Source organism: Bombus fervidus, chromosome 16, assembly GCF_041682495.2.
Source record: "Bombus fervidus isolate BK054 chromosome 16, iyBomFerv1, whole genome shotgun sequence".
NCBI lineage: Eukaryota > Metazoa > Arthropoda > Insecta > Hymenoptera > Apidae > Bombus > Bombus fervidus.
In genome coordinates, this window is record NC_091532.1 from 4799278 (window position 1) to 4822026 (window position 22749).

Genomic DNA, 22749 nt, shown 5'->3' on the forward strand with positions numbered 1-22749 from the left:
TAATAAAAAATATGAAAAATATATTGTAAATACTATGTATAAGATCTATGAATATCTTGACATTATTATACAAAATAGTTCCAATTATTGATTTTCTTCAATTTTTATGATGATCATAAAAATTGTATATATATATATATAAAACATATATTTGTGATAGTTTTGACTTTAAAAGCATCATATGTTGAATTCAGATTATGTAGGTATGATAATTTTCTCCAAAGATTCATTGATATTTGAGGTTATTTGTTGACTCTGATTTAACACTGTTAATAATACATATATATAGAATAGAACATATTATTTCAAAAGTTATAAATAATTAAAATTTAATTTTATATTTATGGGGATTAATTTACTAATAATACATGTAAAAATAAAGAATCGTGTATACATATGTATATATATCCATTATTTAGTGGATTTTTATAAAAAGAATTGGAAATAATCTTAAGAATGTGTTTAGTAAGGAATATATTGATCGGATTTTATCTTATCTATATTAAGTGTATCGTTTTATATTATGATAAAATGAAACTCGATTGGAATGTAAGCAGTACGGAATATTGTTAAATCACTACCATGTTTATTGCGATGTGACACCACAGATTTCTTGTCTGGTTTAAAATTGTTATATCACGAGTAAGATTTATTCTGTACCATCGTTCTAGTTTCTACCTTTAGAATTACGGATAATGGGACTAGGAATTTTTCGATGGAAGATATTATTGATTGCTATATCTGTTTTACTTCTTTGGCAATCCTCGAAAGTATGGTTGAATCTAACTCAAGAGAAATATGGCATAGAAGGTAAAAATCCATGTGTCTACGAGCAAATGTCATCCAAAATGGAATAATTTAATTTTTCAAGATTATATTTGCTTCTGATTTGTATATTAGAATTATTCGTCACTTCTTTAATACTTTTATTTAAAATTAAATGATTTAATAACTTTTCCAATTATAAGAATATTGTATAAAAATGCATTTTATTTACATTAAATAGATAGATAGATAATATCTTTATTGCTTTTCTTATGGATTCTGCTTCTTTGGTTTGTTTTAATGACAATCCCTATCTTCTAGTCATTATTATATTACATATCACATATTTACATTAAATAAGTAAAAAATATAAATGTGCAAAAATTTGTAGTAAGTTCAAAATCAGAAATTTTATCAAAATTTGTATTTTTGTTTTCTAAATGTAAAAATTATCTGTTATATCAACACAAAATATTAGATGAAATTTTTATTTTCGTGTCAATGGCTTAAATAAAAATTTTAATTTACTATTATGTAACTTTCTCGATTTTCTTGGGTATCTGCTAAGTTTTCTATAGCACAGCTTCAGGACAACCAGCTAACAAATGACGAGAGTAAGCAAAAGGTTCACATAACTGTGTATTACGAAGCACTATGTCCAGATTCACGCAACTTTTTCATAAAACAATTATTGCCAGTGTACCACAAAATTCCAAATAGTGTACAGTTGGAATTTATACCATATGGGAAAGCTACGGTAGGATACTTTATAAAGAGAAAAAATAATTTAAAAACAGTATGTTTCCTCAATACATACAAAATGTAACATTAATTTTGATTTTCATGTATGTATTTATTATTCTACATATATTAATACAGTAGATAGTATACATAGTAAAATATTTTTATCCTGTTATACTGTATATCCCTCTTTTAAATATATATTAACGTTACTTTTTACATTATAACGTATGTATAATGAGATATATTTTCATAAAGAATAACATGAAACAATATAAAATTAAAACAATGACTAATTATTGATAAACTAAAGTATTATCTTATTTTTGACTTTAGTAACAATTAACATTAGATTACTAGAAAGTATCTTACTTATCTTAATACTTAATATTTAATTATTTTTTGGTTGAAAATATTTGATTAATCTAGAGAGAAATGAAAATAAGTATTAACTTTTAAAGTCTAAGCTTATTTGAGTTTACAAAATTCTTACAGACTGTGAAAACAGAAAATGGGTATGAATTTATGTGCCAACATGGACCCATTGAATGTGGAGCAAATATCATTCATGCATGTTCCATAGATATCCTGAAGAATACTTCCATTCAGTTGGAGTATCTATCTTGTATGATTAAAAATAACATAGTGCCAGTAAATATCATGGAAATTTGTGCAAAAAAAATGAACATAGATTATAATCCTATCTTTAAGTGCTTTATTGGAGATAAGGGCAAAGAACTTTTGGCTAAATATGGGGAATTAACAAATGCTTTAACACCACAAATTTCCTTCATACCAACTGTTGTATTAAATGAGGTAAGTTTTTTAAGTTAAGAAATTTTAAAACACAAAATAATATATTCAGACCAATGTAAATTATTAGATATTTTTGTTCCTATATATATATCATAATAAATATGGATTTACAGAATTCTGAGAATCAGGCAAGGATATTAAAAAATTTGCTACATGAAGTGTGCCTACAATTTAAAATTATGCCAGAAGGTTGTATATTGTAAAGATACATCAAGTATTTATAAAACATACTTCCCTGACAGATTTGCACGAAATACAATATTTTTTACATAAATTTTTATGTATCTAATGAATGTTAAGATTTAAAGAAAAAATGCCTTCCAATTTTTTATTAAGAATAAGAAATGAAATTAAAAATGTAAAAATTCAATGAAGTAAATCAAAGAAGGGCATATATTATATATAAGTACATATATAATACTTTGTAGAACTATTTAAAAAATTTTTTTAATTTTATTTATTTTAAGATATTGAAATTTCTGTATTGTTACTATTTGGTATGTAACATATAATAGCATTATTGTTTGAAAATTCCAAATTAAAAAATCTAGGTCATTAGCTCCTAAATTACACTTATTTTGTGACTGATAGTAAACTAAAATATTTATGTTGTATCATTTCAATTAATGATATATATATATATATATACACACATATATATATTTTTCAAATTTGTTCATGATGTAATATTACTTCAACTTAAAATTGTTTGTCATTATATAAAATGTTAATATTAGTAATACTTGATTGCTCGGTTATGATGAATTTTACGTTTGGATTTATAAATAAATTGAATAAATTAAGAGTTATATATAATAGAGTGGTGATATACTTAAAAAAATCTGTTTTGGTAAACTAAAAAACCTGCTATTCTCACATTAAAAGAAACAAGAGTTAATCAGTACTTTAATGTATGGGAACAATTTATTAACTTAATATCAACACTTTATACAAACTGTGTCGCTTCGTCATGCACGATAAGTGAAGTATGCCTTTGATATGGCGGAAAATATCTCACATAAAATAGAAATTATGAACGTACAATCTCAAATACAGGAGAAAAAAACATATAGCGAATATTTTTTCTTTAGCCGAATGAATAAATACATTTATTGGAATTATTTTTCAAAGATAAACATCAAAAATAAATAACTTCTTATTCACGTCACGACGGAGTTTCATAAATATCGCATTTTAATATTTTATATAGTTTCGGACAAAAGATTGAGAACAAGAGTGACTGAAGTAGAATCTCCACTATTTTATTTGCGAGGAATAAATGTTTCGGGAAACGATCCTTGAAGAAAACGAGAATATGATTCTGTAATAGATCTCAAGCTTTAGTTATTCTTGAGATACAATACTGACTTGCCTTTTCTTTTCATTTTTAAAACTTAATATCGGTTCTTAGCGCCCGCTGTAAAGAACTTTCATAAAATTATAGTTTAGACTATGTATAACTTGCGACACGAATATAAAATTAATATTAAATATTGGAATATATTCTTTTAACTTAGACTTAAACACTAACCGTCAATGATCGATGAAACGAGCAATAACTTGTTTAAGCATTTAAATAGGGATGTTCTTTGAGTAACTTCTATATCACCATTTACAAAAGGACTTTGTCGTGATTCCTCTTTCCTTTTCTTTTTTTGCATCTTTACAAAGTGAGAACATTTTCGCCGTAAATCACTAAATTTTAACTTTATGTTCACAATAACGATAACAACTATCAGAACGATCGCAAGTGAAGTAAAATAGTTTTAAGAGCTCTCCTTTTGCGATTCGTATGCCTTAATATCTCTATAAAAGGCTTCCGAACCGATGAAACTTCGTAGATATGTTAACGCGAATCTTGACAGTGAATTATACACATACATTTTGTCGGCAAACTATTACTAGATGCCATTGAAAATGACGATGAAGATAAAAATGGCTGAAACGAGAGGTCCATTGGTTAATGAAGGAAACGAATTGAGTAGTTGTGACCTAAAAATGAGGATACATTTATTTTGTCTTTTTATGATCAATGCGATCTAGGTCACCAGAAATACAAGTACTTCTCATTTTGTTCACTTCAATATTAAATAATAAAGGACTGTGGAGGAATTCTTTCTTCTTTTCTTCCTTTTTTCTTCGTAAATTAGTTTTTATATATATATACATATACACATATATGAGTATATATGTGTGCATATATACATATATATGTATATATGTATATATAATATATATTACATATATATTATTACTGCATCACCGACACGCATGTGTTTCCACTTCTCGGTGATCGTTTTTTACTCTTAGTACTTAACATTATCATGTGAATCTCACAAAATCACACCAGTTTCTCCTGCTTATCTTGCGAGACTGGCACGCACCCCTGGACGAAGGAAAATATAATGCACCAATCACTGTTGTGACTTGATTTCTTTTTTAAATCCCTCATCCCTATTTCTCTGTGATTTCATTTATATTTCAACAAAAGTGGTGTCGACGTTGTGTAACGCGCACGCGTTTTAAGGCTTTCTCAGTGGAGATAAGATACAAACGGGAGATTATAATGAAATTGAATACAGAACGCACTTGGTGAAATATGTCTTACATGTTTTGTTGTGTACGCGTTTGTGTGTCTGTGTATATATGTGTACATGTATAATAAATGTCATGTATTACATAGGTTTTTTCAAAGGCTTAACAAAGCTGAAAAAGCGTAGAGACGTTTCACCAGAAATATCAATACTTTGATATAACCCGATTCCATAGATTTCATAAACGTGGTCCAAGATAGCATTACGCGCATCTCTGAACTTCTCGAGGATACTTAAGTATTTTTTTTAATCCTCCTAATACTTTTTCTTTGATACTATTTCTCAGCTATTAAAAGAATTAAATTATCCATTATGGTGTAGTAACGAATTCAGTATGTACGGAATCATCGATAAACCAAAGGTCGAAGACATTATATTTCGAACTCTGGAAAACGATGTCCAATCCGAGTTTTCTTTGGCAAAGTAAAACAAACGCTTAACATGTACGTTACTGATAAAACTTTTCGCTACAACAAATGCTGTATCGATGACATAAGCACGTTCTTCTTGATCGAGAAACAAATAGAATAAATTTCCAATTTATCTCGATCAACAAACGAACCTATACAATGCGCTATAATAGCCTGTAGATTTTTCCCTTCTTTTAATACTTTTCCTCTCTTCTGTCTACTGATTAATAATCTTTTTTCAATACATTGAAAAGTAGAATTTACAAGGAAAACTTGCATGTGAAAGTCTTCAAAGATACGTGCAGAGAAGAAACAGGAAAAGGCCAAAAAGAGAGGAAAGTAGGGAAACACTATTTACTTTTATCATCAACAAACATGCGCGTCTGTTTTTTTATACATATATATATCTAACATTTTTATATATATATATAATTATATTTTTTATACGGAAATAAATCATCTTTTATGTATAGATGTGTTTATGTGTGTGCTGCATATTTTTTGTATTCATTTATGTGTGTGTGTGTAATATGTATTTTTATGTTTATGTTGTGTGTAGTCAAGTATTTTGTGTATTTAGAGATAATGATTTTTAGTGGTATAACTCTTTAATTAAACAATTGCCCTGTATTACTTATCGTTAATGATGATTAACGCGTGTTGGACGTTGACTTTTCGCGTTTTAAAGACATCTTTGCGTCCAGATACAAGATTTTTTTCACTTTCTGGTCGATTCGTTTTTGTTAACATTATATTTTTCTTTGTTTCTTGATTTATTTTAATACGTCAACACCACTCCAAGTTGCAAGTTTTTCCATTACACAGGTTGCATTCACTTTGATGTCATCATTGTGACGAATTCTAGACAAAGAAAATAACACAGAGTTACTATTGCAAATATGTAATTTAAACTTAGAAAAATGCTTTAAAACTTTTAATCAAAATTTACGAAATATTGATGAAAGTAATTTAATTTAGAAATTAAAGTAAATATAAATTTAATTGCACAACCTTCATAATTAACTTGGCCATCACCATCAATGTCAGCCTCCCGAATCATTTCATCAACTTCCTCATCAGTGAGTTTCTCGCCAAGATTTGTCATAACATGTCTGAGTTCCGCTGCAGATATGAAACCATTTCCATCCTTATCAAATACTCTGAAGGCCTCCCTAATTTCCTCCTCACTGTCAGTATCCTTCATTTTGCGAGCCATCATGGTTAAGAACTCCGGAAAATCGATTGTGCCATTACCTACAATTCCAAGTATTTTTAGTTTTGATTTTTTCTGAAATCAGATTTTTTCCAATGTTTTTAACAACGAGATAATGATAACAGTGTAAAAAATATTCTTTCATTATGCAAATATCTTAAATGATAATCTAAATTGATAGATTTGAAAATGATGTTGATATCACATGCAATCTAAGAAATACAAAAATTGCATAATGAATAATAACAATGCAATGAGTTATACGTCAGTTATAAAATAAGATTAGGGTAAAATACCATCTGCATCCACTTCATTGATCATATCCTGAAGCTCAGCTTCTGTAGGATTTTGTCCTAGCGATCGCATAACTGTACCCAACTCTTTGGTTGTGATAGTACCATCGCCATCCTTATCAAATAGCGAAAATGCTTCCTTAAATTCTGCAATTTGCTCCTCTGTGAGTTGATCAGCCTTGAAATAAAAAATAAAAGTTATAGTTACATGTCCACATTATTAGCATAATATTGTTAAAAGAATCTAGTTAAAATTTTGTTAAATCAGTTATATGGGATCTTTATTTTATCAGACATCACACAAATTTGATATATCATAAAATATCTTTCTATTAGTTGCAATAATTTGAATTATATTTCCCTTTTATAAAATACATAAATATATATTTTTTCTATTGTTTATATATTTGCTAGTTATGAGTATGTACTGAAGATATACTTTTGTCTGAAGTATGTCATATGGAGTAAGTGTATATGCTGAGAAAATGAAGAACATTCTATATTTTGTAGAAACGCTTACAAAAATAATACGTTAAATTTTCATTGGCAAGACTCGTAAAACGATTACAAAGAAAGATTATTTTTTAGTAAAATTTCTGACAACAATAAACATTATTTTCTTTAAAATTTCTCATATCTTTCATGTTTAATACATAACGCTCTTTAATGCATTGTCGATGTTTCGATCTGGAGGAAATGCCGCCACCTTGCTGAAAACTAGGAACGTTTCACGTCCGTTCAGGTATTGCCCCACCCTCACCAAGAAAAAGCGCGAGGAGGGGGGGGGTCGAGATACTTAGGATACCGTTGATTGGAAAATTAAGATTTTTGACATCTGCTAATCAACGTGCATCTTTGAAAAATCGTAGAGCGAAGCTTGAACGCTTCGATTCTTACTCGAATTAGATTCAATCAAACATCTAACCGAGACACACAACCGAGATTCAATCTAACAAGTCAAACCATACGATAAACTTATACTATATGAAGAATTCATTTCTCAAATGAAGCTATGCTTGCATTTGTATACGTTCAATCGCAAGTGTATATATCTAACAATCAATTAAACTTAAAGTATTTGTTTTATTTCATCGCAAATCCAATTCATTCAACTTTAGTTCTAAATAAAATATATATCGTGGCTGCTTAACTATCAATAAATATTCACCATAAGCTCGTTGCGGTCGAAGAATATCTAAGAAATAATTACCTATTGCTATAATCAGATCCCTAAATAAAATAACGAATTAAATACTTTTTGTATTTGTAGACGAAGAACTATTAAATAAATGATAAGGAAGTGCAATTGTTAATATAAAAAGTTGTTTTAAATCAGCCTATGACTTCTAGAATAAAACACCTTACAATATAGGTCAGTTGTGTATATATATATATATATATATATATATGTACTACATACTATGCTTTCTTCTATATACTTTATACAAAAATATCCATTGAGCACTTATACCTGTATAAAAACAAATGTCATAAATAAACTAATAATTTGATATTTAATATTTCAGTTGTTTATTAAAAGGAAAGTATATATATATATATATAGGAGCGAATATATTATATATATATATATATATTCGTTAAGAATCTAACTAAAAAAATTTATATTACATTGGAGTATAATTAATTTTTAATACAACTGAAGGTTTATTTATAAAAACTAAATATTTATATGCTTAAGAAACACTTTAGAATGGTCGTATCTATATTTTAGGTTATGCGGTAAGACGATCGACCAACACCTTCGAACATCATAAAACTGCAACTAAAAATGGAAAATATTTTCAAAAATTTGAATACTACATAGCGTATGATCTTGTTTGATTTGAAATCATAAAAATTGAAATTATGTAATTAGAAAATATACAAAAAATGTGTTTATATTATACTGTGAGTATAAAATTCTTATAAAGTTCTCGTGATTAAGTATAAAAATAAAATGTAGAATTTAATGTTTATATTTTCGTATTAAAAAAAATTAACTTTTGCGAAAAGTTAATTGAAGTCATCGTTAGAAGAAGATGAGTGCAAGAACGTACAAGGAATCAGGGAAATTGGCGCAACAGCAAGAGACCGCGAAAATCAATAGTGAGGTATACCGTGTAACGGTTGACTGTGTCGAATACTATATACTACATAAGAAAAACAGTGAATATCGCGAAAAAAACGGATTACGTATGATGAAAGAAAATATACAAGATTATTGTATTCTTTCATTAAGTACTTTAATCCTAAAAAATGTTGCGAAAAAATAACCTGCTAGATACAAGATAAAAATTGGATGAAATATTGGAGTTTGTACTGTACGATGAAAACAAGTTCCTTTCGAAACGAAAACGATACTGAGGTGTATCAGGCCTATAAGTGACAATATTTTATCTAGCATATGCAACTACTATTACTACGTTTAGAAATATCTCACATAAAACTTGAATTTTTTCGGCGAATAAATGAAGAAATGTATTTATTCGAATTTAGCGCTAGTAACTTATCGTCAATTGGAATTCTTTGATGTGTCCAAAAAGAAATACGATAGCAATTATTATCTCATTAGATTTGATAATCTAAAGATAAGGTATTTTATGTAGATAAAAGTTATGAATTAACGATTTTAAGGAAGTTTTCTCGCATCATTCGATATTCCAACGTACCATTACACATTACATTGATACATGACACAACGTAATACGAACGACGTTGACTCTGAAAAAGTTTTCACCGTAGCGCCTTATCATAACGCTATATCTTGACGGTCGGCCGGAAGATTTGAAAAATCATTGTTTCCTGTTTAGATCGTTCGATGTTTTTTTGCGATTTTTATCGGAGGAAGTTTCACAATTCATGACATCTCGAAAGAGACTGAGAAAAACGTATGTAAGCCATCGGAGTAGAAATGGATCGATAGTCGGTCCATCTCCGCATACCGGCCATTACGAATGTAATATTGCAATAGTGCGTAGGTAAAAAAAACATACGTGGGATAAAGTAGAAAAATATCATAGGATCTGGAAATGAAATCTTTTGAATCGGATAAAAATGGAAGAAAAGAAGTTTTGCAATAAATGCGTATCGGTAGGTTGCACGTGCACTCGACGCGTCAATGCGGCAAACGAAAGCCTAGGAGGAGGGTGAGGGCGAGGGACCGCTGAACGACGTCCGCATAGGCACACGCACCAGGAAAGAAAGCATATTCGACTTACCATTTTGGCTCGGTTCTTTTATATCTCAGTACGCTCGACGATTTGAAATATCGGTTTAGGCACTGAACACAAAGGATACTATTCACAATCTCTCTCTGGGCCAACGTGGAAAGTAAAACTTGTGTGCACGAAAGCGCGGACAGACACGCAATACGACACGGCCGACGAGAAACGCACTCCGAACAGCAATGGAGTCCACCGTTCTCTCTCGGTGTACGAGCCTCTCTGCCGCTTGTCTCGGTCAGGTATCACTACGCCGCCCCTAACGGGCTACACGACGGTGTCTCCTGATTGGTCGACGGTCTAGACGGGGGTTAAGGGGAGTTCACGCGGCGATGCGCTGCGTCGTTTCCTACGCGATCGACAGATAGTTCCGTGCGGCTTCTCCTCTGCGAAAACCCTGAAAAAACGACTGGTTTTTAATTGGACAAATGGGAAGAAGTAGGAACGACACGACGTCCAACGTAGAGAACGGTCGTCATAGACAATCGTGCAAATCCGCTTTACATGCGGGGTGGGTGCGGTCGTGTTTACAGGACAAGTCCGGGCGAACTAACCAGGCCTGTGATTGGCCGACGCGCACCTGCAATGCGTCAGGCAGCCGCGCGGACTGTGCCGCCGCCGGCTACCGGGTCAAAGCCGGGCTTCCCTGCGAGAGATGGCTCGAATGCAATGGTCAATGAGCGCGTTTTTCGGCTGCGTTTAGGCCCTACGTCTCTCTCTTTCTCTCTCTTTTTCCTTTTCTTTCCTTTACTATATCCCTTCTCTTTCCTCTCTTTCTCCCCTTTGCTATCTTTGTCTTTATCTTATGCTTATTTCCTTCTTCCATTTTACCTTTTCTCTTCTGCCTTTCTCTCTCTCTCTCTCTCTCTCTCTCTCTCTCTTTTTCTCTTTCTTTCTCTTTTTCTTTTTTCATTCGCTTTCTTACGATTTCTATATCGTTAGTCTCCTAAACCCTAAGCTATCGTAGCTTATTCGACTGACAAGAACAATTGCTGCAACGATATTTTGTTCGTTTGGTATCATAATCCCGATGACATTCGTCATTTTTAGTCAGCTTCCGATTTCAACTCCAGTTTCTGGAATGACCGGAAATCCGCATCTTACATGACAGTCGTCAGGTGCAAAACAGGTTCTTGAGTCTGCTTCGCTGTCTCGTCCTGCGAATGATATTGGGTCACGATGGATTAATTCTTACAGTCTATAGGAAACGTTTTCGAATACTTTATCACTGAATCAAACTTCTTCATGCCCTAGAGAGTTGTATCTTTCATTCGTTTATCTATAGTAGACATGTTAATTGACATTTGCATATCTTTACTAATTTAGATAAATAAAGCAAATTGGAATAATTTTTGCAGTAATATAAATCCTTACCTTTTTCTATTCCTTGAAGTTCTATTTTTCCTTACGCGCGATTTATAAAACTTTCCATTGAAATTTCGTATTACAATAAAATTTTTTCAAAAAATTCATCAATGCTGTTCTCACGTATTCTCATGGAAAGGAAATATTTGGATGGCCTATTTCACGTGGACCATCCCTTGCGTTAACCCCAGAAGTGCTGGCGGTTTCAATGTCCTTTCATAGCATCGGTCGATATCTTCTTAAATAAAAATAATGCGCGTACACGTTCGTTGGATAAAAGAATATAGTGCGATTAGGCGAATGCCGTTTTCAGGCCAAGAAGCAACTATCGATTGTGATATTTAATTCCCAAAATTTATTCCTTGCTGCAGTTATTCGTAGATTCTTTTTCGGGTACGATACTGAAATTAAAATTCGAAGATCAGAACGTGAGACAAATTGTTTTCGCGATGCCTCTCGAAAGAGCTTTTATCATCGTTGAATTATGCAAAAAATTTTAGCTCTTCTTAGTGCTTTAGTTCCATTTTGACCTGTATAATTTTAGGAGGGTTTAACATTCTTAATGGTCGGAGCAAAAGATATGGAAATAAAGTGAAGAATAGATAAGTACGTAGACAGAAAGAATTTGATTTGTAAAAAAATTAGCATTCAGTTTTATTCGTATGTAACGATGTGCATAAATTTAATTAGATTGCGTAGTATTACATCAACGGATAAACACAATTTAAATTGGTATGATACAATTTACAACACGTTGTTAATTCATTTATTTACGTTTCTCATATATCAGAATAATTTATTTATTTATTTAATAATTTCATAGGAATATCTAATGACATTGTAATCTGCTTCGAATAATTTATCATATAAGTACGAATTGAACGTAAATTTGTGCAATAATTTTTAAAAATTTAATCTGGTATAAACTGTATTAAAAAATTGAGAATTTAACGTTTCTTACTTTGATGATGCATTGTATAATAATTTAGGTCTACTGAAATAGAGATAGGTAAGTCAAACTTAAACTGAATTCTGTATTAGTCAGAGTCATCGTAAGAATTACGAACATCTTAAAAAAAAAAAAGATGATGAGTTAGAATGGAGACGGAACACCTTACTAAAAGGATAGATATTCGATTTACGAGAATGTATCGGTTGATTACGTTGAATACGATCATCGCATGACGCGCGAGAGAAAAATGTGAATGACGAGTCCACGATTCTATGCAAGAGGAAAAAAGGAAATGTCCAATAAACCAATTGTTTCTGTTGCATTTGCAATTAAAAGGTTCCAGGTAATTTCAAACGTTACAACGTTTCAAACAGAGTTATTTTGTTTTTTTATTTCCTTACGTCAACGGTATGTCCAACATTATGTAGCGAGTAATTCGTCAACTGTATTTCACATAAAAATTAGATTTTCCAAGACCAAATAATTAAAATGACATGTATTCATTTATCGTAATCAATTATTGCTACTTAAGATTAGTACTAAAAGATAAAACTGCATTCATTAAAGAATTTGTGTACATAATTCCTTCTTAAACCGGCACATTTATACATAATCTACTGTTCAATCATTAAAAAGATAATCATAATATTATACTTGAATGTTATACATATTTTGATATTTGTCTAAGCATGATACATAAACTGACCTTTGTTGGGCATTTTTGAAACAATTACATTTAATAATCTGTAACATTTATAATTATAAATTTTAAATTAATTCGAAAGCGAAATAAGTTATAATTTGCATAATTATAACATATAATAAAATAGAATCTCTTATATATTATTTTAACTACATATTATATACTATACTGTTATGCCATGTTACGTCATACAATATAATCATATATCAGTTATGCATTATAAGCTTGTCTATCTTATCGTTTACCTTGCTGCATCTACTTTTAAGATTAAAAATATAATTGTAATTGTATGAAATGTTATTTAGTTACATAACCTAGCTCTCTAAATTATGAGCTAGGTGCGGATAAAGTGATCATTTATTAACTTTATAAGATGACATATATAGTCGTTAACTCTTTAAATGTACAAGATGAGACATATGGTGTATTGCAAAATGTATAATATAATTTATACTATTATGATAAGAAAAAATTAATTAAAGGTAAATACAGATGTTGTTTATACATAATTCGAAACATTTCTACAACATATCATTTTCCTAGTCTATTGAAGAAAGTGAAATAATATCTTAATAACACAATATTTTTGCTATATCTGTTCAACTGTTGCATAGTGTAATTACTATTTAATATTGATTATCATAATGAAGTTGTAATATGGTTGCAAGTGCAGCTTTCTATTAAATTCTAATCTAGTCACGGTGCGATAAAATATAACACGGGTTTTCTTTATCGACGTGTAAATGACTTGTTCGCTTATTTCCTGTATACTAAAACTCTTAATTCATTTAAAATTACGATGTCGCTTAAGTATCGATATTCGTAAACTTCGTTCGTATCTAATAGATAATTAACAGTTTCGCTGGTGGCCGTGACCGATATGCGGTAACGCCGTCGCACGATGTTCGCGATATCAATAATAAGCGATGAGCATGCGTGCGGCAAAAAAGAACGTTCACGTATGTAGCTACTTAACGGAAGTGACGATTCCTCCACGCCAATTTTTTGAAAATATACCAAGGTCACCTTGGATTTGTCAAAAGAACCTACGATATAAAGACCAGTATCAGTAACAAGCATAAATACATCTTGATCATAAAAATATGAACGAGATATCTGTTTAAATGAATTTTTCATTCATCGTAATCCTTTTCCCAAAAATTTCTAACAACTAACCACATAATTTCAATTTTTTTGCAATAATAAACATTAACTTCTAATACAGAAAGGACAAAAAGCAGAAATTGGTTCCACGATATTTCTGTACAGCTATTGCCTCATATTTTGTAAAAGTACGATATGTAGAAAATAAAATAGTTGCAGAAAGAAATTAACTACTGTAAAAAAGAAACCATTTAAATATAAAAAAGGAATATTTTCATTGGTTAGATTTAATAAGGTAAAATATCGTTTACTTGAATATTTTTCGTAATGAGTTTTAGCATATTTTATTCTATTAATGTATTATCAACAAACAAACAAATTTTCTCCACTCTAATTATGTAAAAAAGAATCACTGACTTAATTTACGTTATTTACTACTATCCTTTGTAACATGCTTTTTTCCCCTTTTATTATAAGTGTATTTAAGTATCTTGTACGTTAAAAAAGATGTCAAAGTTCCTAACCTATATAATTATTACAGTTGCGTCTTTCATACGTTCAGTATTACTACATCTTTATAAGTTCAATGCAGTAGAGCCTTGTAACCCTCTTTAGGTATCGTTCGACCAGCATGAAAAGAAAAAAGGAGTAAGATGATAATAGTTGGTCGATTGTATTACGCATAGCCGTAAGCTCTGCAGATGCGTGATGCGCTAAACGTGACGCGGTACGACGTTCCGCGGGTTAACAGTATCTACGGAACACTGTTTTTGGGCATCGTTACTGGGAAAAATCGATGTTCGACCTGATAGGACACAGAAAATATGGATTCATGACGCAGTTCCTCAAAGGGCCTGGCTGCTGTTAAGCAAGGTTTTCGAAAAAGTTCTGTGGCTAAGTTGCAGTGAGCCTGCGCACGAATAAACGCGCAATGCGACACGCGATAGAATAGGACAGGGAGTCTCGTAATCTCGTTAAAAAGAGACGGAACGGGGGATGGAGAAGCGCACAGCGGCGTTCACGATTAACGGTAAGGAAGGGAATTTAATGGGTGTCACGGCAAAGAATGTTAATTTTATACCTTACGTACATCGATATAGCGCCTAATTGGTGTTAATTTCACAGAAAATACAATATTGAAGACTATTTCGTGTTCAATTTACAAAATAATGTTCATTTTCAATTTTTCAATCAATGTATCTGATACAGTAGAGGATGCTGTCTCTTTATTGTATTAAAAAAAATTGAAAACTTTATGCGATTATTAAATTTCCTGGATTGCATTATTAAAAATGTTAGAAGGTTCTTGCTACGTTTTGTCTTTAATTAATGATATTGCAAGCAATACTTATACGTGTGATTAAGGAAATAATGGTACTATATTCGTAATATCAATATTGTACTAAATAAAAAACGTTTGAATTCAGTTTATATAGAAATATTGTACGATAGTTTGTTGGTATACAGTAAGTTTCTAGAAAAATTCATCATTCACCAATGTGAAAATATTTTATGAAGTCTTCTGAGTAAATTAAATTTTAGTGATTTTATCGTGAAGTTACGCGAATTTTGTATTATACCATATATATAGTATGAATTGTATCGTAATTATTCTCACTTCTCTAATACTTCATGTATATCTTTCTCCATTTGTTTCGTTTATTAAAATTCTTTTGAAATTAAAAAATATGATATATATATTAAATTAAATATATATAATTATTAAATTTTTATAATATTAAATTTTCAAAGATATTTATTTAAAAAATATTACTTTATAGATATTTGTAGCAAAATTCTAGAATTTATTTTAATCAATCAATATCCACTGTAAAAATATTTCTACCGTAATAAATTATAAGGGCACACATTCAACTGTAACTTGTAAGATGTTCAATAAATTTATTTAACATTATCTAGCAGCTTTAAAAAAACCCTTGCCTTCAATCACAATATGTACAAACAGAAGAAAATAACCTAAATTGTAAAATTTTATTTAAATTACTTTTGACAAAGCAAAAGTCATAATTCTTCTAATTTTAGATACTTTGTATGCATTTTCAATAATGAAAAGTAAATTGATTTATATTTAACAAAATATTTTTTAGCGGAACGTAATTTTTACGAAATAACATTCCCTTTAGAATGTTTATTGAATAATTATTATTCTACAGTCATTTGGTTTCAACCTTAATGTTTTTTTAATTATACATTAACAATATAGCGTTAAGATATAGAATAAATATATAATAGTAGAATATCATAAGATAAAAATAGTGTAACAGCTATAATGTATAAAAATAAATATTTATAAACGTATTTCTAATATTTTGTTTGATATTACCTAATATAATATAAATATATCTATAAAATATCAAAAATTTATTCGTAGAAAATGTTTAAAATTAAATATTACAAAAAATCTAAAGGAATAATAATTTTTTATCATATAACTATTTCTTTATTAGAGATTTTTACATTGATTATTGATAAATTATTTGCATAATTCTAATACTTTTTAAAGAATTCATTTATTTGTACAATAATGCAACAGTTTAGAGATAAGCAGGTACTATTGCCACAAGAGCAAACAAATGCCAATGTTGCACAATAAATTGTGATTTGTTCTTAATCATATTTAAATAATTAAAATTTTAAATTCATTCAAATGTAACTGGAATCGAGAGAATTGGTAATATTGGATTTGTGGTTTCCACTTCCAATGCTGTTGCCATACAATCACTTGCTGCTTCTACTTCACCTAAGGATTCCAACACTTTTCCCAAATTATACCTACAAATAAAAAGATTTAATTTGGCTAAAAGTATAATTATTTAAAAGTTAAACTATTGCACTTTCAAATATAAATGGAAATAAATTAATATTTTTATACCATGTTTGATGAGAATTTGGGTCAATTTTTGCAGCATCCCGTAAAGTTTTTTCAGCTAACCTTTGACTTCCCAAATAGTGATAAATTAATCCCTAATAATAAAAATAATCGTTAAACAATTGTATACTATTTCACACAGTAATAACTATTATTTTATAAATTAAAATAAACATTACCAAATGTTGTAAACTTTTGATATGTGATGGATTAATTGAAACTGCATTCTGATAACATTGCTTTGCTTCCATATATTCCAATTTATATTCATGAAGAAGACCCCGCTGGAATGAAAAGTAGCTTCAATACATTGTATCATGATAATGAAGTTATGCAAAATAGAAAGCAAACTATTCATCTTTAGTTTTTTGTTTGATAATATAACTTACTGTATACATAATATGGTGACTTAGTGGAAAAATATTCGTGGCTTCTTGCAAGGAAAGAACAGCACCATTTGGCTGATCTAAAACTAGGTATACTTCGGTAAGTAATAACCAAACTTGTAATTGTAATAGCCATGCTCTTTGTGGTCCAGGCTTTGGGGTAAAAGAGCTAAGTGATGATGCAACTTCAGATAAGGCTTGTTCTACTCTTGAAGCAGCCAATGATTGTGCATGTACAGAACCTATTTAAAATTTTGCTATTTGAAATTTTTATATAAAACAATTTAATCTTAAAAATTACAAATTGGAGAAAAGATACTAAATACATACTAGAGTCTTTATCAGACATTTCAGAAGCATACAATTGAAAAACACTTCTTGTTTCACTGCGTTTCTCACTGTGCTGTTCATTACAATTAGCATTAGTTTGATCTTCATACAAATTTTTCCAAAGTAAAAGCATATGTCTTATGGTGAACAATGCTTGTTCACCACCGATACTTTGTAATTCGAGATGTGCTTTTACATAAAGAAAATTTAAATTATCTGGATATTCTTCTAACACACTGTTTATTAGATGCAATGCTTCTGAATATTGCTTATGTGCCGACAGCAGTAATACCAATAAATGCAAGGATGGAATGTGTTCTGCCCGAAGATTTAACGCAATTTTTACATGAACCATTGCGTCGTTAATTTGTCTGTTAATTGCATATTCGTGTGCTAAATAGTATTCAGCTAAATGATCGTTTGGATCACACTGTTGCGCCCTATTAAATAAATGTATAATACTATAATATGTAACTTATTCTTTATTTTATATTTAACTGTACATACTTTTGAAAACATTCTAAAGCTGTTTTGGTATGGTAGGTTTTATCCATTTTTACTATAGTGTTTGTAGCAAGAATGCTATGACCAATACCAATATAGAGATGACATCTTGATTGCATTCCTTGAGAATTTGATGTTTCTCTTTGAAGTGCTTTTTGACTCCATTCAATACCTTCTTTTATCTATTTTTATTTGAATATACTTTTAGTATATCATTTTATGTAGTTTATTTTATAGGAAAACATAATACTTACCATATTTAATTGTTCATAGCACAACCTTGCAGCTAAAAGACAAGGCATTACCTTTTGTGGTGATAATCTTGCTACTACTTTCAAAACTCTATATGCATGCATATATCTCCCCATACTAATTAAGCATAATGCACACTGAGTCCATACATGGGCTTCCTCATGAGAAAATTTCATTGCTCTCTCAAATGACTATTAAGATATAAAATTGAATTAAACTTTCATTCGAAATGAATGTTGAGTCTTTACTTTTCTTTTACTTTATTCTAATTACCTCATATAGCAAATCTACTTGACTCCATCTCACAACGACTACTGTGAGGAGATCATATACTGCAGTGGCGTTTTCAAAAGCATGTATTCTTGCATCTTTAAATTCTGGAGACTGACTAAGGACAGCATCTCTAACTGCCATAGCTTCGCTTATTAATAATAACAGAATTGTTTCTTCATACTCATTTCTTGGCACAAACATATTAGGACCTAAATATTTCTTTGGCTTCCAAGGTGAATCTGAGAAAAGTACAATAATGATTTAATATTTTATTTTTATCTCAAATTTTATCATAATAACAATCATTTTATTAATAATATTACCTGCCGAATCACTTGGTGCTTCTGGAGCTTTATATTCCGCACCGCTAATTCCTCGAACTAATACTTCTGCCAATTGTCTTGTTAAAGTAACTCTAAGACTTTGAGTAGTTGTAGACTCCACAGCAGATAAAATTTCCCTTATAAGTTATTGAATTTCATGAATAAAGATTGTTTATTTAATTATTAAAATATTTTTTCTAAATTATATTTGCTATTACTGTCATCTTCTTGCTATCATTTCCTTCCTTGCATTTTTTATTAATAGAAACGGTTAATTACCTGTAACGGTTTATTGCACCTTGAATATTACCAGTTTGAATGTACAATATGGGTGCCCTTTGTAGTGCAGTTTCCAAAATTGGCCCGATATGTTTTGTAGAACAATACGAAGACTGAGAGGAATATGTACCTGTTGATCAAATGATATTAAGGTATTAACTACAAAACCCAAATTTCAAGTTTTGTCACATTCCACCAACAACCCTATAATATCACCTGAAAAAATGTAAATAAACATAGTTAATACAATATTCTTATAAAATAAGTTTATTTTAATGCTTGCTACTACTGTTTTTTCATTCAGTGAATATCCGGACTACCAATCAAGATATTATTCATACATTCATTAATTATGGAACAGTAAGCATCAATTAGCATTGTTTGATGGAAAAGAATGTGCTGAAAAGAATCATCACCTGCATTGTTACTATTTACGGTAGACGTGCCATTTTGATGTTGCATTGCAAGTTTTTCTTGTTCTTGTAAATACACCAATGTCAGGTCCCCAGTAATTTCGTAACATTTAATGATTTGTTCTTGCCATTCTGCTATTTTATATTTTGATTTAGAATTTGGTGGTAACTTTTCCAAACAAAGACCTGTTGTAAATAAAAACATCTATTAAAAGGATCTATTGTCTAAGGATTGGTATGAATATAATAGAACAATAATATAATTTTTAATATTAAGGTACATATTTATACTAAGGTAAATATTATATTCACAGAGAATAAGAGAAGCAGCAAAAAAGAAGCACTGTTTTAAGCAGATTTATTTCATAATATTTTATGCAATACACTTACAGTTATTTATATGCATTGATAAAGTTTATGATATACAAACATAACAATCAAATTATCTACAGAAAGTATATTAGCTTTATTTTCATTTTGCATAATAAGACATCAGCATAGTAGGTATAAACAATTAATTTTTTGTTTCAACTGAAATGTAGTAATTATTATTGATAAAACATGCAAAGAGTCTTTTTATATGTTGTAAAATGACTACTAATTGAAATATATATTATAAGAGGATGTCTAACAGATAAATAGAAAAAATGAATGTTTTTCAAACAGTGTGCATTTATCATGCAGCAGTTGTCAATTTGGTAAGATGCAAGTAAACATTAATTTAAACAGAAGTAAGGAAACATAGTTACCATGAAGAACATTTTCCCTTTTTTGGATTATTGAAAGTAATAAAATTAAGCATGAAAATGATATTGACAAGGCAACATATATTTCAAACTTTTAAAAGTTAATGAAAATATCTTTGATTTGGACCATTATATTAATAAAAATGTTTTGTATAATGATAAAGCATACAATAACACTTTAATGGATAGTCAAAGAAAAATAAAAAAAAATGGAATACACTTACACATGGCAAATAAAAGAAATAAAAATGAAGCAAAATACAAACCTTTAATTGCGTATGACTCAGCAATAATGCGCAGTCTTCGGCAGGATAAATGTTTCTCTGTGTCTAAAGTAAACAATCTTTCTTTCTCTAAGTTGTACATTAGTTGTGATATTCAAAATACAGCAAATATTTTCAAAAATCATTGCTTGTGTAACTAAATTTTGATTAGGTATTACCTTCAGGCTGATGTACAAGATAATTTATACTTAGTAGAGATTACAAATAAGAAAAAAATATGCAGCTCTTTAAATTTTGTTAGAATAATTACATTAAGTGCAATACTGTCAAATTCAGCATATATTTAATGTTCTAAAGTACAGAATTATTAAAAAAGAAATTTGTTAAATGAAATATATAAGACACCAAACTATGATAGATATAAATCATTCCTTTATTCAACTGGCAAGCTATTATATGTGGTATTAGAAATAATGCACTAGTACATACTAGCAACGTACTAAATGATTTAGATAATATCTGATGCAAACCTTTAATTGCATATGATTCTGCAATAATACGTAGGCTTCTACAAGGTAATGGTTTTTCTGTAAGTGTGTGTAATTCAGCTTGTTGATAATGTTTAAGAGCTTCTTCATACATTCCCATTGCATAATGCAATTTACCAAGTAGTAAATGTGCATCCAATACAACCAAAGCCTATAATTAAAAATATTATTTATTAATTATTCATACAAAGCTAAAATTATCAGATTCATAAATTTTTATCTCTTATTCAATTAAAAACTATTAATTATGATTGTAATTACTTGTTTATCTTTTTCATTTGCCGCAAGGATCAAGTATTTTCTAGTTTCTTGTAGTCCATTTCTAGCTTTTCCAATGTTGGCATCTATAGGTGGAGTTTGTTCTAAAAAGCTTTCTAATCTTCCTTCCCCACATAAAAAATTTGCTAAACATTCTAAAATCAAAAGCACCATGAATACATAGTTTTGGATATATATTTTTATCTTATATATTTTAATATGAAATTAAATTTTCTTAACAGTATTAAAATATTCAGAAATATGAAATGTTTATTAAATATAGATATAAATGTTCATTTTTTAATACATTAACTTAAATAAAATTGCATACAATTTTCTTATTTAAGATTTCAATAATACAAAATTCATAAGAAAGATATATCTTTTTGAAGTCAAAGATAAATTTCTAAGAAGACATAAAAAATATTCTAATTGACAATTATTGGTATTTGTTAAAATCAGATATACTTATTAACAAACAGATAAATTTAAATTTAAAAAAATGTTGAATTAAGAAGATTTATATCAAATAACATTTTACTATAATTATGTTTGATTGATATGTATGTAATTCTTATAATTCGTGAAATGACTTAACAACTTCTTTTTATATAAACAGGTTACGAAACTCGTGATATGACATAAATTGCTATAAAATTTTATCAAATCTTTTATCAAAAAGAAATCTTTAAACGTATAAATCTGATTATTTAAAACATTTACCATTACTAGGATACTGTACTTTCAGGTGTTCCGCCAATTCTATAACCTTTTTCCAATTTCCGTCCTCACGGTTTTTATCGATTTCTGATTCAATTCGGAGGGTGTGTCCTTTTTTACTAGTCATTCTAATTCACGTAAGAAAAAGAATGAAATACGCCGTTAAATTCTTTCGTAATATTCAACAAGACGTAATGTAATATATCGATCATCAGTGTTAGAAGCGTAGGCACAACATAAAAGATACACGTATGACAATTTCCACTTCAAGCACGTGCCACACTATTTTGAACTGTCTGTTATGTCACTGATTCTGCGAAGTCTAGATACGATGCATCATGAAACATGTTAGTTTAAGAACCAGCGAAATTGCGCATTCGTTTGACTGTTAATACGTGAGTTGACTAGTTTATACGAAAATATTAT

The 22749-nt window shown here is 29.5% G+C and overlaps 3 protein-coding genes and 1 long non-coding RNA gene across 5 annotated transcripts; 2 read left to right on the plus strand and 2 right to left on the minus strand.

Annotated features, from left to right (window-relative positions):
* Positions 1–551: 551 nt before the first annotated feature.
* On the plus strand, positions 552–4306 carry LOC139995690 (gamma-interferon-inducible lysosomal thiol reductase-like protein). Its single transcript, XM_072019390.1, has 4 exons — positions 552–810; positions 1344–1522; positions 2002–2322; positions 2436–4306. The coding sequence occupies exons 1-4, from the start codon at positions 696–698 to the stop codon at positions 2523–2525; spliced, it is 705 nt and encodes a 234-aa protein (XP_071875491.1). The 5' UTR covers positions 552–695; the 3' UTR covers positions 2526–4306.
* Positions 4307–5724: 1418 nt separating this feature from the next.
* On the minus strand, positions 5725–10286 carry LOC139995692 (calmodulin). The gene is made up of 4 exons (XM_072019392.1): positions 10051–10286; positions 6836–7010; positions 6338–6580; positions 5725–6187 (listed from the first exon to the last, which is right to left on the minus strand). Exons 1-4 carry the CDS (start codon positions 10051–10053, stop codon positions 6159–6161), a joined length of 450 nt encoding a protein of 149 aa, XP_071875493.1. The 5' UTR covers positions 10054–10286; the 3' UTR covers positions 5725–6158.
* Positions 10287–13295: 3009 nt separating this feature from the next.
* LOC139995693 (uncharacterized) lies at positions 13296–15826 on the plus strand. Of its 2 annotated transcripts, none has more exons than XR_011802042.1 (3): positions 13296–13555; positions 14719–15207; positions 15303–15826. It is a non-coding gene; the product is annotated as an uncharacterized lncRNA (long non-coding RNA). The 2 variants fall into 2 exon arrangements; XR_011802043.1 differs by lacking the exon at positions 13296–13555 and adding an exon at positions 13609–14472.
* Positions 15827–16615: 789 nt separating this feature from the next.
* On the minus strand, positions 16616–22630 carry Ttc7 (tetratricopeptide repeat domain 7). The gene is made up of 15 exons (XM_072019311.1): positions 22327–22630; positions 21607–21758; positions 21328–21496; positions 20840–20902; positions 19831–20013; positions 19415–19544; positions 19136–19272; positions 18813–19051; positions 18542–18730; positions 18291–18469; positions 17784–18223; positions 17457–17695; positions 17247–17351; positions 17071–17162; positions 16616–16970 (listed from the first exon to the last, which is right to left on the minus strand). The coding sequence occupies exons 1-15, from the start codon at positions 22448–22450 to the stop codon at positions 16838–16840; spliced, it is 2574 nt and encodes an 857-aa protein (XP_071875412.1). The 5' UTR covers positions 22451–22630; the 3' UTR covers positions 16616–16837.
* Between the last annotated feature and the right edge of the window lie 119 nt (positions 22631–22749).